This window comes from Eulemur rufifrons, chromosome 25 (assembly GCF_041146395.1).
Source record: "Eulemur rufifrons isolate Redbay chromosome 25, OSU_ERuf_1, whole genome shotgun sequence".
NCBI classification, from domain to species: domain Eukaryota; kingdom Metazoa; phylum Chordata; class Mammalia; order Primates; family Lemuridae; genus Eulemur; species Eulemur rufifrons.
Genome location: NC_091007.1, coordinates 11,330,937 through 11,346,763, shown reverse-complemented (window position 1 = coordinate 11,346,763; position 15,827 = coordinate 11,330,937). Strand labels below are relative to the sequence as shown.

The window sequence follows — 15,827 nt, the reverse complement described above, 5'->3', positions numbered from 1 at the left end:
TCTCTCCCTGACAAGTTCTCATATGTATGATTGAATGTATCTCTTGGCCATAAACTCAACTTTCACATCCATCTTGCTCCTTGAAGAACTTTTCCCAAACCTTGATTAAGTTCCCTTCTCTCCCTAGAAGACAATCACCCCTAATTGCATTTAACTGTGTTCTACTTGAAAGTTTGGTGTATATTTCAATTATATATGCAATTGGCTCCTCCTATAATTATGAAAAAGCATTTAATATAATTATTTTCTGATGCCTGTGGTCTTTGTCATCAAGTGTCTTCTCACTGAAGAATCAGGCTGATATTTTTGCTCTAATGCAGTGATGTGATATGTAGAGCTTGGGAAAAAGAATGTTTTTTAATTACTTGATGCCTAATGACATATTTATATCTCATTTTCTTGTATATTGCTTTGTGCTAATTCCTGACATGTTCTTATATTTTAGATAACTTTACTAAGTTTATTATGTAGATATGTGATTTCTTATGGAAAAAATTGGGAAGGACACCCTACCTTAAAGAAGTGACTGCTAGATAGGATACAAGAATGTTTTAATCCATGAAGTAAATTGCCAAACATAACCTTTACATTTTATTAAATCAGGCTTTGAGAACAAGCAGATTGTCTTAAATCTTGAATAAAGTTTATTTATTTGATATTCTGTTGCCATCTACAAAATAATTAAAATCCTCTCTCAACTTCTGCCTCTCCCCAACCAACTTCCTTATTGTTTAATATAGACCTTTTATAAATAGTGAGTTTTGATTATATCTCAATATACCACAGCAATTTCATGAATTAACTTTTTGTAATCCAACTAGTTCCTTTAATTAATTATTTGGAAGCATAACCAAGTCTAAGACACACTTTACCTTACGTGTCACATCTTTCCATAATTTCCTAAGATTACCACTGTGACAGTCCGTATCATTAAGCCAACAACTTAAAAACTAACTCTTTAATACTTAAAGGACACTTGCATAGCAGCCCATTTGACAAAATGTGGGGTCAAGATTTTACTCTAGCATCAGCAATATTTCCTTGCTTTCTATAATTTTAGTTTTACAATTTTATATATTATTGCTAACTAAAGATATTTTTGTATCTAATGCATAATTTTTTTTATCCCCAAGCTCATCTACTTCGAATTTTTTAAGTTCCATTGGAGCTTTTGATGTCTTAAACACAAATTCTGAGGTTATAATTAGAGTACATCATTTGGCAGTATTCAAACCATGAATCCGTGTTTAATCTCTTTTTTCTGTGTCCCATTTTTTCAACATCACATTGATTCTAATTACATGATAAGGTCACTGAAATTAAGTCTTTCACACTTTTATCTTGTAGATTTGTGCCCAATTAAAAACATTTCTATTCCAGGATTTTTGAAATAAGGGAATCCTTTGAGGTTAATTTAATAAATATGTCTTGAATTGATACCTCAAGATTTCTTTAGGCTGGATAGAAACTTAGCTAAGGAGCCAAATGTGTTCCTAAAATGACCTAAGATTTAAACTGCATAGATATTTGCTGATAAAAATATCAATTTTCTCTAAGACAATACACCTTTAAAGAATAGGGGGTAAATCTTTAATGTACATATATATACATAAAATGTATTCATCAAGATTCTTTGAGTTAAAGTGGTAGATTATCTTCAAGTTAGCTTAGATATAAAGTACAGTTTATAAGAAAGATATTGCGTTATCTCATCAAAGAAAGGGCTTCTAGAACAAGAAAAACCAGGGACAAGAATCTTTCAGCATGCTCTTTCTTTCCCCCGCTTTTTTTGCTGCTTTCTACATGACAACTTCTTTTTTTCTTACTGCAACCTGGCTTCGTTCATGTGTCAGGAAACAAGACTGCTGATATTTTCTAAGCTTGACTCCTTTGGCTCCTACCATTGGCTCTCTTACTCAGCTACAGTTTGAGCACATCTGATTGGCCTGGATTGGGTCTGATGTCATGCCTTGGAGTAATCAATCAATCTAGCAGCAGTGCTCAAGAGGGTGGGGTTGTATAAACAATCATCGCAATAATGATTATAATAATACAAATAGCTACCATGTTGATTAGGAATTTCTATGGCACAGTTATTCATAACAGGATACAATTCAACCTGGTTTAAACACAAGAGGACAATGTAGTAGGTTTTACTTCTGGAAGGTCTCAAAGTGGGGTGTGCCTAGATTTTTTAATCTGGCCTTTTAATTATGTCATCAAGTATTCTACTGTTTCCGTTCTTACTCTGTGCAACTCCAGGGTGAGCCTCACCCTAAGGCTGGCTCCTCTTTTTGCTGCAGGGTGGCTGTCTTTGTGTGTTGGGGTGAGGTGGGTCGTCAGATATATGTTTGAGTTAGCATCTACATGAAATAAAAATATTTTGCTGTTGTTTGTAAATGAGAATGGGGAAAATATTCCATATCATTAATTATCAGAGCAAGGCAAATTAAATATCACAATGAAATATCATGTCACACACACCATGATAGCTAAAATTAGAAAGACTGATAGTATCAAATGCTGCTAAACAGGCAGAGCAGCTAGAAATCTCATATATTCCCGGTGAAAATATATACTGATAAAACCACTTTGAAGAATGGATTGGCAGTTTCTTATAAAATTAGATACATACCTAATTTTTGAACCAGTAAATTCCACTCATAGTTATGTACCCAAAAGAATTGAAAACATATGCCCACACAAAAACTTGTCCATGAATGTTCATAGCAGCTGTATCGATAATAGTCAAAAGGCAGAAACAAACCAAACGTTCACCAACTGACGAATGGATAAACAAATGTGATGTATCCAGAGCATGGAATACTATTCAGCCATAAAGAGGAAAGAAGTACTAACACATGTTACAACATGAGCAAACCTCAAAAACATTGTGTTAAATTAAGTAAAAGAAACCAGTCACAAAGAGTCACATATTGTATCATCCTACTTATAGGAAATGTCTGGAATAGACAAATCCCTAGAGACAGAAATAGATCAATGGTTACCTGGGGCTGGGAGAGCCATAAACAAGGAGGGCAAGATAGAGAGCGATTTTTAATGAATTCAGAGTTTCTCTGTGGGTTGATGACAGTTAGAATCGGGAAGAATGTCAAATACCTAAAATGCCATGGGTGTGTCCAAGGGGCCATTTGATAAACCTGAAAAAGAATCTTACCTTAGTGCCAGTAACTCAACTTATAAAAACTTATTCTAATAATGAAAAGCTTCCCCAAATATGTATATATAGGAATGTTTGTTTCAACAATATTTTTAGTCACAAAAATGTGGAGAAGATAGGATTATCAAGCAATAGGGGATTGCTTGAACATAGGATGACGCATCTATACATTGGCATTTGATATATGCGTTAATATAATGTTTTAGAAGAATATTAAATCACATAAAAATGCATGATGTATGTTATTTTATATTAATAAAAATTAGGTTGCAAAAGATTGTGCTCAACATGATCCCAATTAATGTTTTAACAGTATATATTCACCTATAAAAATGACTGGATACTTTGTAGTAGTAAAAGTCTTTTTAGTTTCTTGTTTATTTTGTTTGATATTTTTCTTTGGGAATGGAGAAGCTGGGATCTATATTTGTTTTATAATTAGAAAATAAAACAGTGATATTTCTTTTTCCAAGCACTAAACTCTTAAGCTAATATTGCTTGAGTGAACATTTAAAATGGTTGGTAAGAGTCCCTTTTTCTTTTTTCTTTTATTTTTTTATTTCCAAATATTAAAGGTGTACAAATTTTTTTGTTACATGGGTAGCTTTTATAATGCTTTAGTGAGGGGTGTAAGTGTGCCCATCACCCAAAATAGTGTTTCTTGTACCTATTAGGTAGGTTTTTACCCTTCCCCTCTTCACCCCTCCCCACTTCTTGATTTCCAACAATTTTTACTCCTTTCTATGCCCATAAATTAGTTCCACATTATTAAAGTGTGCATGTGGTGTTTGTTTTTCCATTCTTGAGATACTTCCCTTAGGATAATGGTCTCTAGTTCCATCCAGATTGTTGCAAAAGGAGCCCCTTATTTATACATAAGCTTGGAGCAAGTTTTCTCAATAGCAGCGCTATTGGCATTTTGAGCCGGGTAATATTTTGTGGTGGGAGGGCCAGGGTGTGGGGACTGTGTTGTGCATCGCAGCATATTTAGAAGCGCACCTGGTCTGCATCCCACTTCCCACTGTGACAGCAAAAAATGTCCTCAGATATTGCTGAATGTCCCCTGGGAGGCAAAATGGTAGCCCGTTTACAATCACTGAATTGGAGGAATCCTTTTACAAAGGAAGAAAACTCTGAATTGTTTCAAAGTGGAATGTATCTGTTGTGACATTCTACCTGTTTTCTCATGCCTGTCCTTGTTTTGTAATTAGGGTACACATCTTTTCATCAGGAAACCAAGTTAAATATCTCTTGATTCTCATTTTGATTTTCATATCAATGACATGATGAATCGTCATAATGTTTTTGTTTTTATTTTTAAGCATTAATTGTCAGTGTTGCTTCTGACCATAACGCCGGTGGTTCTTTGCTTTGTGCAGCTCGCTCAGCTGTGACAGGAGGCTGTGTCAATGACGGCGTGCACATCATCAGGGGTGACAGCGTGGCGGCCACCCCTTTGGCTACGGTATGTGGTGATGAGATGCAGGCTTCTGTCACCACGGCTGGCCCATTGCTGCTTAACTTCTACTCGAATGCGCAGATCACAGACTTAGGATTCAAGTTTTCCTATACGATAAACTGTGAGTAGCCATAATGATGGGGTGTGGAATTTTTTTTCTTCAGTAATTTACACAAAGTTTTCTTAAGTAATTTACATGAAGAGTTTTCATGCACCACCAGTTTGAAGATTCAGAGACTTTAAGGGGAAAAAATTGTCAATTAGGTGCATGGTACAAAAATACTTGGACATTTTTCCTTACAAAACAAAAGGGACCTTTTTCATGAACTTTGGCTAGAACTGCTCTTTGAAAATCAAATGGAGAATTGAGATTTATTTTGTCATTTAAGTTAAAAATTAACATTCCTGCTATCTTTAGTTATTCATGCATTACATAAAGGTAACTTTTGGCTAGAATTATCCAGTTTGCTGTTTTATTTTCCCAAGTCACTTTGCTAATACAAAAATTAACATTTTATAAATTTAGAATAAACATAAAAGAATATCTTCGTGATCTGATAGAAAAGGATTTTTTTAAAAAAATGCAAAAAGCAAAAGCCCTAAAGAAAAGATTGCTGTATTCAGCTGTGCTATAATTTATAACTTTTCTGTATCAAAGGGAAAGTGAAAAGACAAGCACAGATTGGACAAAGGCCTTTGTGGCTACTGAAAAAAATTGTAAGATCATATTTCCCTGTCTTGAACAGTCTTTTCCCCTCCTGCGTGGTTAGTTTGCCAACAATATTTCTCCCATGGCATCCCAACTTCAGTCAAACAGGCACACGAACCTTGTAAAGTTTTTCTTGGTTTTGTTTTGTCTTTGTTTGACCAAACCTATTGCTCAAGGTGGAAAATTAAATAGTTTCCCTTCCAATAAATTACTGTTCCCATCCACAGAGGAGACTACAAATGTTAATTTGCTTATGAAAAAGGCCTTCATAATTTGTTCACATCAGACGCTATCTGAATTCTAACTCACCATTTGCAGGATGTGATTACATAGGACTTTGTAGCTCTGTTGGCACAAACAGGATAGAATTGAGCAATTAACGTCTCCTCCTCCCTTGTCTTGTTGATTAAAGAAAAGGACCAATTTGTTTTATTCTTTTGGTACTACTGCTGCTCTGGAGAATTAAACTCCTGCTTTATGTTCTTCTTCTCTTGAATCCCCCACTTTCCTAAGACACAGTTTGCAAGGTTCAGCGTATCCCCTGTGAGGGTCTCACTGAATGAGGGTTGTTAATATTAAGACTTCAAATTCCGACAGTGTACAAAGATGGAAGTCATTTAGGCCTTCATGAACTTGGAGACCCACATAATTGTGTATAAAATGAAAGGGAGTAATTGCTACCCAAATGTGACATTTAATTCACTGCAGACGTACCCAGGGGTCTAAGCACATGAATACTTACAGACACGCAGAGAAGAGTTTTCCTTTGAAAATGGGCTCACCTGAGACAAAAACAATAAATACACAAATAAAGAACCTCACACGGCAGCCACGGTTTGTTTCTCCTTTCTGAGAGATGTAAAGTAGAACATGTCCGTGCGTAGTGCATAAACCATAGAAATACCATCAAAATAGGCTGACTCATTATGATTTTAGAATCATAAAATAAATAAATGTGGGCCTTTCTCACTGCAGTGGGCATGATCGTTAGGTGGCCCAATCTGTTCCGCCTTATATGTAAGCCCAAGCAAAAATAATAATTTACATTGTTTACGATGTGGCTCTATTATGTTTTTGTAGCTGTAGTTTTCTTGCCTAATGTGTATAGCTCAGGGCTCTGGGCTGTTAACTGCTGGCGTCTGGGAGGGGAGTAGGCTGAGCCTCCCCACGCTTGCTGAGGAGCAGGGACACAGATTCGGGCAGATGTCACTCACCAGTCTCACAACTGACTACAAATCCATAGGACTGAAGAGCACTATGCATCTGAGCCCACAGAGGGAACCAAACTGGAAAGTTCCAAGGATGATTTCCAGTACTTCATCTTGTAACATTCTGTCCCTGACAGAGGACACTTAAACCTGTGTTATTTCAGATTTCTAGATCACAGCCTTTCCCAGAACTATGCGCTCAGAGCAGGCCTTGGGTTCTGGCTGCCTTTTCTAAACTTCCAGTTACTGCTGTCATCGCTCTCAGTCTGTCAGGTAGTCAGAAGAAAGGGACAAAGACACCCCGACATGGGAAATGTTCTCTCTCATCATTGTCACTCTGGCCATTAATTTGACTCAGATTTATTCCTTTCCAGAATGTGCTTAAAACATTCTTCCCTGTTCCAACTCCCTTGCTGTCTCTTGTTATCTCTCCCAGTGAAAAAATCAGAATTATTTGTAAGCACAGTGAAGGGAGGTTTAAGTTACTTTAAGAAAAATAATTATCATCTCTCTTAGGGAGAAAACGTTCAATAGCACAGAATATCTCACGATCGTTTTTCCACGCTGTGAGTGATAATTGTTCTCTGTGTGTCCGCTTGACTCCCGTTGCAGCCTGTGGTGGTGTGTTCAATTTCTCCTATGGAATCCTCAAGAGTCCTGCCTATTCCTACGCAGACTACCCCAACGACATGCACTGTTTGTATACCATCATCGTCAGCGACAACAGAGTGATTCAGCTCAAGTACGTGACAATCTGCTTTCTTAAGAAAACCCTTTTGGCTTTATTTACAGAAAAGATAATCCTTTATGGACAGAGAGCACTGACTGTCATCAGCTGTTGGTCTATCAGGAAATCTAGAGGAAGGAGGAGTGAGGTTCCTATATGATAGTTTATCCCAGGAAATGGGCCCACCTCCTCTCCACACAAGCCGACAGTGACTAAGGGGGAAAAACAGGCACTCCACCAGCTAAAAAAGGCATTGTAATTTTCCAAGAATTGAAAAAAAAGTTTACGCAATGGCTTGTCAAGTGATAAGCCCACCTTGAAATCAAAGGGGGTAGGAGGGGCAAGAGAGAGCAGTTAGCATGTGTTGGGCATTTATTAAACACAAGGGACTTTGATTAATACTTTCTGTAATTATAATTGTCTTGTTTTATTCTTAAAACAGTGATGTGAGTCAGATTATTCCCATTTCACTGGCGAGAAAACTGAGGCTCTGAATGGTCCAGGAGCTCTCCTTCCCAAAGGAACCCACATTTCAATGAAGAGTCAAACTTTGAATGTATGTCAGGTTTCCCCCAAAGACCATGTCCCTAATATTTCTCTCTGCTGTCTCTCAAAGAATAAATTTTTTAACCAATTAAATTTATTTTTATTAGTGCATCAGAACATCTCTAACCTGTTACTATAAGTGATATTTTACATCGTTAGTAAATTCTCCCCCTAATCCTACTTATTTCCAAAAAGACAGTTGAAGGGAGTGTAGCCTCCCCTGCTCCAGAATGGTGAGGTTCAAGGGCACTTTCACCTGAGATGAGATGTTTCCATGATATGCAGCAGGTGGTACAACACTCTGGCAGGTGGTATAGTTCATAGCCATATAGGATTTTCCACATGGAAGCCTGCTGGGTGAGGACCACACATACCTACTTCCTCCCTATTAGTCTGTGATCAATTTCTGCCCTAAAGATAATGAACTCCCTGCAGGCTACCTCTAGGGGCCTTGGGCTATAAGGTCTCATGGAGCTTGATTTGGTTCCTGTATCACATAGTAAGTGCTCTATACGCTAGACCTTGAAGAAAACAAGAGATCCCACCTGGACTATTTGAAAGGAAACTGCTCCCAGGCCAAAGAATCCTTTAAGTTCTAGGGACAAAAGAAGAACAAAAACTGCCAGGTGGCCCAGAGCAGAGGGCCTGGGAAGGATGCCTGTCCAGGCGTGGAAGCTAGGGGTAGCTCTTATCATTTGTTGCCCTGGCACAGTATTTGTTTCTTACACATGTAGGAGTTTTGCCTTAGTCCATTCAGGCTGCTGTGACAAAATATCATAAATTGGGTAGCGCAACAAAAATTCTCATCGTTCTGGAGGCTGGGAAGTCTAAGACAAGGCAGATGCGGAGTGGGGTGAGGGTCTGGTTTCTGGCTCACAGAAGGCACCTTGTTGCTGTGTCTTCACATGATGGAAGGGGCAAGCGGTCTCTCTGGGACCTCTTTTTTAAGGGCACCAATCCCATTCATGATTAGGGCTCCTCCCCTGTGACCTAATCATCTCCCAAAGGCCCCACATCCTAATACCATCCCCTTGGAGGTTGGGATTTTGACATATGAATTTAGGAGAGCACGGCATTCAGACCATGGTTGATACACATATCAACTAATATAGATATACATTATCTGTATAAAATACAAAATATACATGTATTTTTCGGTTTTGAGCTTGGATTCTGGAGCTTGCCCTAGTCAAAGTTCATATCACATGGGTTTGGAGAATTATTTACTGTGCACTTTCTAGGAGTCTACATTCTACAAAACAGATACTCTCCTAGGTGCTGAAGAAGATGCAGACATTAGTAAAACATAAATCCTCCTACTAAGGCTCTCAAAACATGCTGGCCACATAGGTTTTCTGTCAATGGGCTTTTTTCCAGTTATCTTTTGTGCTCTCCTGGGAAAGTGATGCAAAATAAAAAGCCAAAACAGGTTTGAGTCCTCTTGAAGATTCAGATGTTATCTTTCTTTGTGGATTCTTATTGTGGAAAATAAATATTTTGTCCACAGAGAATAAAAGCAAATGTAGTGCTGTTGGATATTACCTAGCTATTGTTCTGCCCTGATCTTCTTTCATAAGAACATTAAATGTTACATGTGATAAAAGAAACTTAAGAATTTTTTCATCTTATTCTTCATCATCAGTTTGAAAATAATCAACCAACTAAAACTGTTTAGAAACAAATGAACAGATTTTTTTCTTAAGGTTGTTAAAAGGAAGTATTTAATTATTAGATATTTTCAAAATTATTCCATATTATGTGTCATTTATTAAAACTGCTAGCAAAAAAATATTGAGAAAATAGAAGATCCTACAAAAATGAGGACATGCTATAAAATAATTTAAATAAGTTTGAAAAAAATCTATATTAAACCCACTATAAAATCCTAAAGTAACACCAAGTAGGAAGTCTTGCTTGTTTAGGAACTTGGGGAATAGTTACTTAAAATGACAAAGCATAGGCTTAGATTACAGCACTGAATAAAGCCATCAAAGAAAAGGGATGTGTCTGTCAGGATAGGTTATAAGTGGAACAAACGATCCTAATGCACAGCAGCTTAACTCAGCAAGTTTAATTCTCATTTGTATGAGTATGTTCCATGTTGCCTGGCAAGGAAGCTCTGTTCATCATGTTCACCCAGCAGCCCCAGCTGACAGAAGCTTCATTTCTACATTTGCTTCCATGATCACCACTGCAGTGGGAAGGCAATGGGGCAAAGACAGTTGTAGTTTGTAAAACTTCTTCCATGGAGTAATATACGATACTTTATCATATATTATGATATGGCCATGTAAATTTTTGTGGCCAAAACAAGTCCCATGGCCATGCCAAACCTCAGAGCGTGCACATAAGGGCGCTTCTAGCACCACATGGGGAAGTTCCATGACTCCCACAAGGATCTTTTGTGTTGTTTTTTTGAGACAGAGTCTCACTCTGTTGCCCAGGCTAGAGTGCTGTGGCATCAGCCTAGCTCACAGCAACCTTAAACTCCTGGGCTCAAGTGATCCTCCTGCCTAAGCCTCCCAGGTAGCTGGGAGTACAAGTGCTCACCATCACGCCCGGCTAATTTTTTATTTCTATTTTTAGTTTGCCAGCTAATTTTTTCTATTTTTAGTAAAGATGGAATCTCACTCTTGCTCAGGCTGGTCTCGAACTCCTGCCCTCAAATGATCCTCCTGCCTTGGCCTCCCAGAGTGCTAGGATTATAGGCGTGAGCCACTGTGCCCAGCCGCACAAGGATCTTAAATGTGAATTTCTTGTTAGAGCAATCAAGTGAGACTCAACAGAATTTTGTTCATTCTTTCCTACCATTGGTTTTATATTTTTATATCTTTTTATGGAGATATAATTTATTTCATATTCTTGATTTTCAAAGTCATTATCATCACCATAATGTCATTTTTGGAGCATCTATTGTATGCCAGATACCATAGTTTGGTTTTCACGTATTGCTCTCTTAACCTTACTATAAACTCCACTTTAAAAGAGGAAAACAAGAGACTGTGAGAACAAGAATGGTGCTGTGATTCCAAGGCCAGTATTTCTTCTCTCTCTTGCATTAGCGTGCTTCCCCCAGCAAAGAATAGGACAGTAGTACCACCTCATCTCATAAAAGAACAAAGGAAGAATAAATACCGTATTTTTAATGAGACTAAAAAACTAAAGTCTATTTATTAAAGGAATAATAAATATTAGTTCAACTAGTCAAAACTCGATCTCAAAGGGACTTTAATAAGTCCCCTCCCTAGGGGGAAAATGTTATATTTTGGATCAGAGGACCTGTGAGATATCTAAATGGAAATATCTAGTTGGAACCTGAAACTTGAAGTGTAGGACTGTATCTTACTCATCCTTACATCCCCAGCTGCCATCACAGTTTTTGACATATTGTCGTTACTCAAAAAATTTTAGCTAATGGCCGGGCGCGGTGGCTCACGCCTGTAATCCTAGCACTCTGGGAGGCCGAGGCAGGTGGATCGCTCAAGGTCAGGAGTTCGAGACCAGCCTGAGCAAGAGCAAGACCCCGTCTCTACTAAAAATAGAAAGAAATTATCTGGCCAACTAAAATATATATAGAAAAAATTAGCCGGGCATGGTGGCGCATGCCTGTAGTCCCAGCTACTCGGGAGGCTGAGGCAGTAGGATCGCTTAAGCCCAGGAGTTTGAGGTTGCTGTGAGCTAGGCTGACGCCACGGCACTCACTCTAGCCTGGGCAACAAAGCGAGACTCTGTCTCAAAAAAAAAAAAAAAAAAAAAAAAAATTTTAGCTAAACTTTTGACCTGATCAGCAGTAATGTCTTATTTCTAATATTTCCTATCAAGTGAAGCTTGGATTCTCCCGTTAGTTTTTGCCTTATCTTTAAAAAAAAAAAAAAAAACATGGAAGTCCAAATGATGAACATTGGTATTAACATGGTATATATTTCACAGGTTCAATGATTTTGATGTGGTTCCCTCCACCTCCTGCTCCCAGGACTACTTGGCAATTTATGATGGTTCCAACACCAGTGATCCGCTTCTTGGCAAATTCTGTGGTTCCAGGCATCCGCCAAATATTAAGAGCAGCAATAATACTATGCTCCTGGCATTCAAGACAGATTCATTCCAAACAGCAAGAGGCTGGAAGCTATCTTTCCGGCAGACATTGGGTAAGAATTTTGGACATGGAAATCTATTTTTCATGACTGTTATCTTTCTGCTTTATTTAATTTTTTCCTACCTGACTACATTTCCTTTTCATTTAAGCTTAGAGGAATATGTCACATAAAGTCTTGGTTTTAAAAATTATGTATGACATACATTGATTTTTCTGAAAATTCATTCAACAAATGTATCTCCTTAGCATACAAAGGCAAAGTTTGTCTATATAACCACCCTCAAATGAGGCCTGAGCCTCATTTTATCACCTGCAGAAAGGGTCAAAATTGAGCCTAAAGGCAGTCAAGGGTTGGCTCAAGAAAGAAACCCCATTGCTTATGCTGATCCAAAGCAAGATGTCCCCTAAGGTCACAAATGAGTGCTACCCATCTAGAGGATCAGCTGAAACTGTGGACCTCCACGCTGCAACCAAATAGTCAAATGCTTTCCAACAAAACATGGACACAACAAAGTCATTAACAAAGTTAGTGAACTTTAAAATTAACAAATAGTTTTCATTTTTTGAAATTATTAAGTATATAGTATTTAGATTTTTACAAAATAATGTACATTTTTAAGTATATCTAATTGAAGTTTCTTGAATGCAGCCTTATTTGATTACAGCTAAATTAATGTGGCCTTCCAAGATGAAAAGGTTCCCCACCCCTGGTCTAAGACAATTAATATTTGACTCTGGAAAGTATTTTGATTCTCCTATGTGAATATAGATGTAATTAATGTTCTAAAAACTAATAGCTCTCCAAACAAATCCAATGCTCTGTGAAGACTCAGAAAGACCTGGGCTGTTTTCCACAATAATAACCATGACTTACTTTTTAAAGTTGTTCTTTGTCTTTATCCCAGAGTTTGGATAATCTTCATTTCTCTGATACAAAACAGAGCTGACCTGAAACTTCTTTCCATTTGACATATGATTTTTTTTTTTCATGCATTTCTTGAAGGAAGCAATTAGACATTTGTGTCTTGAAGGCTTCCCAATAAACTGCAAAACTCATGACAAATTGTATCCCCAAATCCCTTTGCCACCTACCCTACTTAGCTGTCTCAACAATAACCTGAAAGCAAGTCTCAGAGGCAGAGGCAGCAATTCTGTTGCCTTAACAGAATTGTGTAAGTGAAATTACATACAAAAGATAGAGGCCATTTTAAAAGAAAAAATAAGTTTTCTTTGGAAATTATTTTGCACCAAAGAATGTATATATTTTTGCCTTTAACACAGACTTCAGACCAAATGGCACATGTTGGCATTTGCTCTGCTACCTGCTTTCAAGTTGTTTTTCTTTTTCCTAATATATCCTCCCAGGATCCTTGACATAGTTGTCTTAAGACTCTCCTTCCTGTTATCTGCATGAAGCTTACCAAGTTAGCCAGCTTCCCCTTAGCCTCATTAACTTACTGTATTGTTATGAGCTACAAAGAAGACATTTTTAGACTTACTGTGATTTTACAGAAGGAAAAATCTTACACTGTCAAGGCTATTGTTCATGCTTGAGTCACTGAACAGTCACAGTAACTTACTGTCTTCCTCTGGCCACAGTGCGAGAGAAGGTTGAAGTGGAGAATGGAGAAATGGAATTTCACTACTTGCCAGTATTGTGCTGCCACTGTATTTCATGAGGATGACTTTTACCTCCTTTTCATCTGTATAAATGCCATCGGCCCCTTGGAAATACTTAGAAGTCATTTTAACTACACTTTGGTGATTTTTAGGTGAAAACCTCATTTTGTATTGTGATGGTCTTATAAAACTTTCAAGACCACATCTGTTAAGTTTACTGATCATTCTGCATAACTTTTAAATTGTGTTTGTTTTTTGTTGTTTGTAATGAGGAGAAGAGGAGGGAATGGTAAGAGCAGCTTTGATTGTGGCATTTATAGGATCTTTTCTTTGCAGGTCTGGATAAAAACACTAGACTCGGCTAATAGGGCACAGCTATCACCTCCCTCTCATCCATTTGAAACCACCCTGCCTTTCCTCCAGAGAGAGGGAAAGCAACTCTGTGGGCACCAGCCAGTGAATTTTCATATCCAAATCTATCAGTTCATCTTGGAAAACAGTATCTTCACTGAGTAAATAATTAATGTAAAAAGGAGACCATTTTAGTGCATGACATTTCTGTTTAGATCTTAAACACTAAGTAGTTTTGCAAATTTGCTGTTTAGATTATACACTTGGCAATACTTTATGTACATCTGCTTTAATTTTTTAGAAGTCAGTAAAGAGCCCGGCTTACATAATCATGTGATTATTAGGTTAACTTCTCCTTGTGCATTTGTTACATTCGTATTGCTAGAGTCAGAGCAAATTTGAGGAAAATATCCCCTAGTTCCTAATTACTAAATATGTAGTGAAATCAGGTCCCCTCTTTTCATGGAACTTTTACTGTTAGAGGCCTATGTGCATAGAACATAAGGTAAGGAAAAAGCAAATTTGGCAAGCAATATTCAGGAGCTGATAGCTAACTAATGTAAATGTATCTGCCTATTTTCCCCATGCTCTCCAACTCTATGTAAATAATTGATCCCGAATGGCTGACAACCAGCAAAATGATCATACTGGGCTTCAGGCATCTGTGAAACTATAAAATTATCTGCACATCTGAGCATTTTTCTGGACCAAGTACATAGCTTCTATTAGCTTGTCAACGACTTCTGTGCTCCCAGTTTACAAAGCCATTGCTTCTGTGGATTCAGCTAAAGTGGACATGTTCTGTACCACGGAACTTGGTCCAACTAGGCTTCAGGTTGGTAGGCATTTAAATCAGTGAGTTGCCAAGGAGAGAGTAAGGAGTGCCCCAAACACACACACACCACAGGACAGTGTGTCACAGGAGGACAAGGCTGTGTCCCTGAGAAACACAGTGGTATCGGGCACAAGCCACAGCAGTAGCTGGAAACACAACTCGAAGTCCCCCGCCCTCAGTTGCCCACAGCACACATGCTGAGCATGAGGTCACTGTCTGTCTTCCTCCACCTGGGTATCTCCCATACGAAGAATGAGTCAGGTGGCATTAAGGTCAGACTCAGAGACTTTTGCTATGAGACAAAGGCAAAAATACCAAAGCACATGTCTAATAAGGACAGAATGAATCACAGTCCAAGAAAGGTAGAAATATGGCCAGATGATTAGAGCTGTAGACCAGGAAGGAGGTGGCCACAATCCAATTGATTCATTATGTCATTGCCTCATGCTGTGGCTTTAGAAAATGCCTATAATATTTCTGAACTCAATTTTTGCCCCCCACAAGAGATCAATTTGAACTATTGTCACTATCTGTGTCTTAAGAGTGTGTTGGGGATGAAGGAGATAATTCCTGTAAAGCACCTTAGCTGTCAAAGAGGAAGATTCTCTGTATTAGAAAGTAATATTGAAGTCTCAAATTTCTAGAAGATTCCAAGACTCTCCCCACTCTATTTCCAAGATGGAGGGTGACTGAGGGGTAGGCAGAGACCACCATTCTCAACAGGATCACTTCATGCTACAATGATTTCTTGTTGTTTCTTACCTACTTTGCACTGACATCTAACCATTAAATTCTAAATTACATTTTCTAACCTAAATCTGAAATCAAAGCTAAATTCTAGTTAAATCCTTAGGCCTTACAGAGCCCTAGCATGTAATTTTTAGGCCATCAGTATTGGCTGTATGAATGAATTAGAGAATAAATGGATAAAGTATACCTACTTCAAGGTTATATTTTGAGATATAACATGTTCCACATATTATACATTAGATTATATCTATATTCACTTCATTCTCCAAATTCAATCATGGTTCACATAGTTAAGCGATTACACCGAGAAGTAAATTGGATCACTTTTATCCTCAGGGAATCATT

The 15,827-nt window shown here is 37.8% G+C and overlaps 1 protein-coding gene across 1 annotated transcript in view; it reads left to right on the top strand.

The window, feature by feature from the left end:
- The window catches only part of CUBN (cubilin), a 227,716-nt gene that overhangs the window by 183,035 nt on the left and 28,854 nt on the right, over window positions 1-15,827 (top strand). Inside the window, exons 57-59 of the mRNA XM_069458708.1 lie at window positions 4,561-4,761; window positions 7,170-7,299; window positions 11,761-11,978. Of these exons, the coding sequence (XP_069314809.1) occupies window positions 4,561-4,761; window positions 7,170-7,299; window positions 11,761-11,978 (549 nt within the window). The remainder of the gene's footprint in view (window positions 1-4,560; window positions 4,762-7,169; window positions 7,300-11,760; window positions 11,979-15,827) is intronic.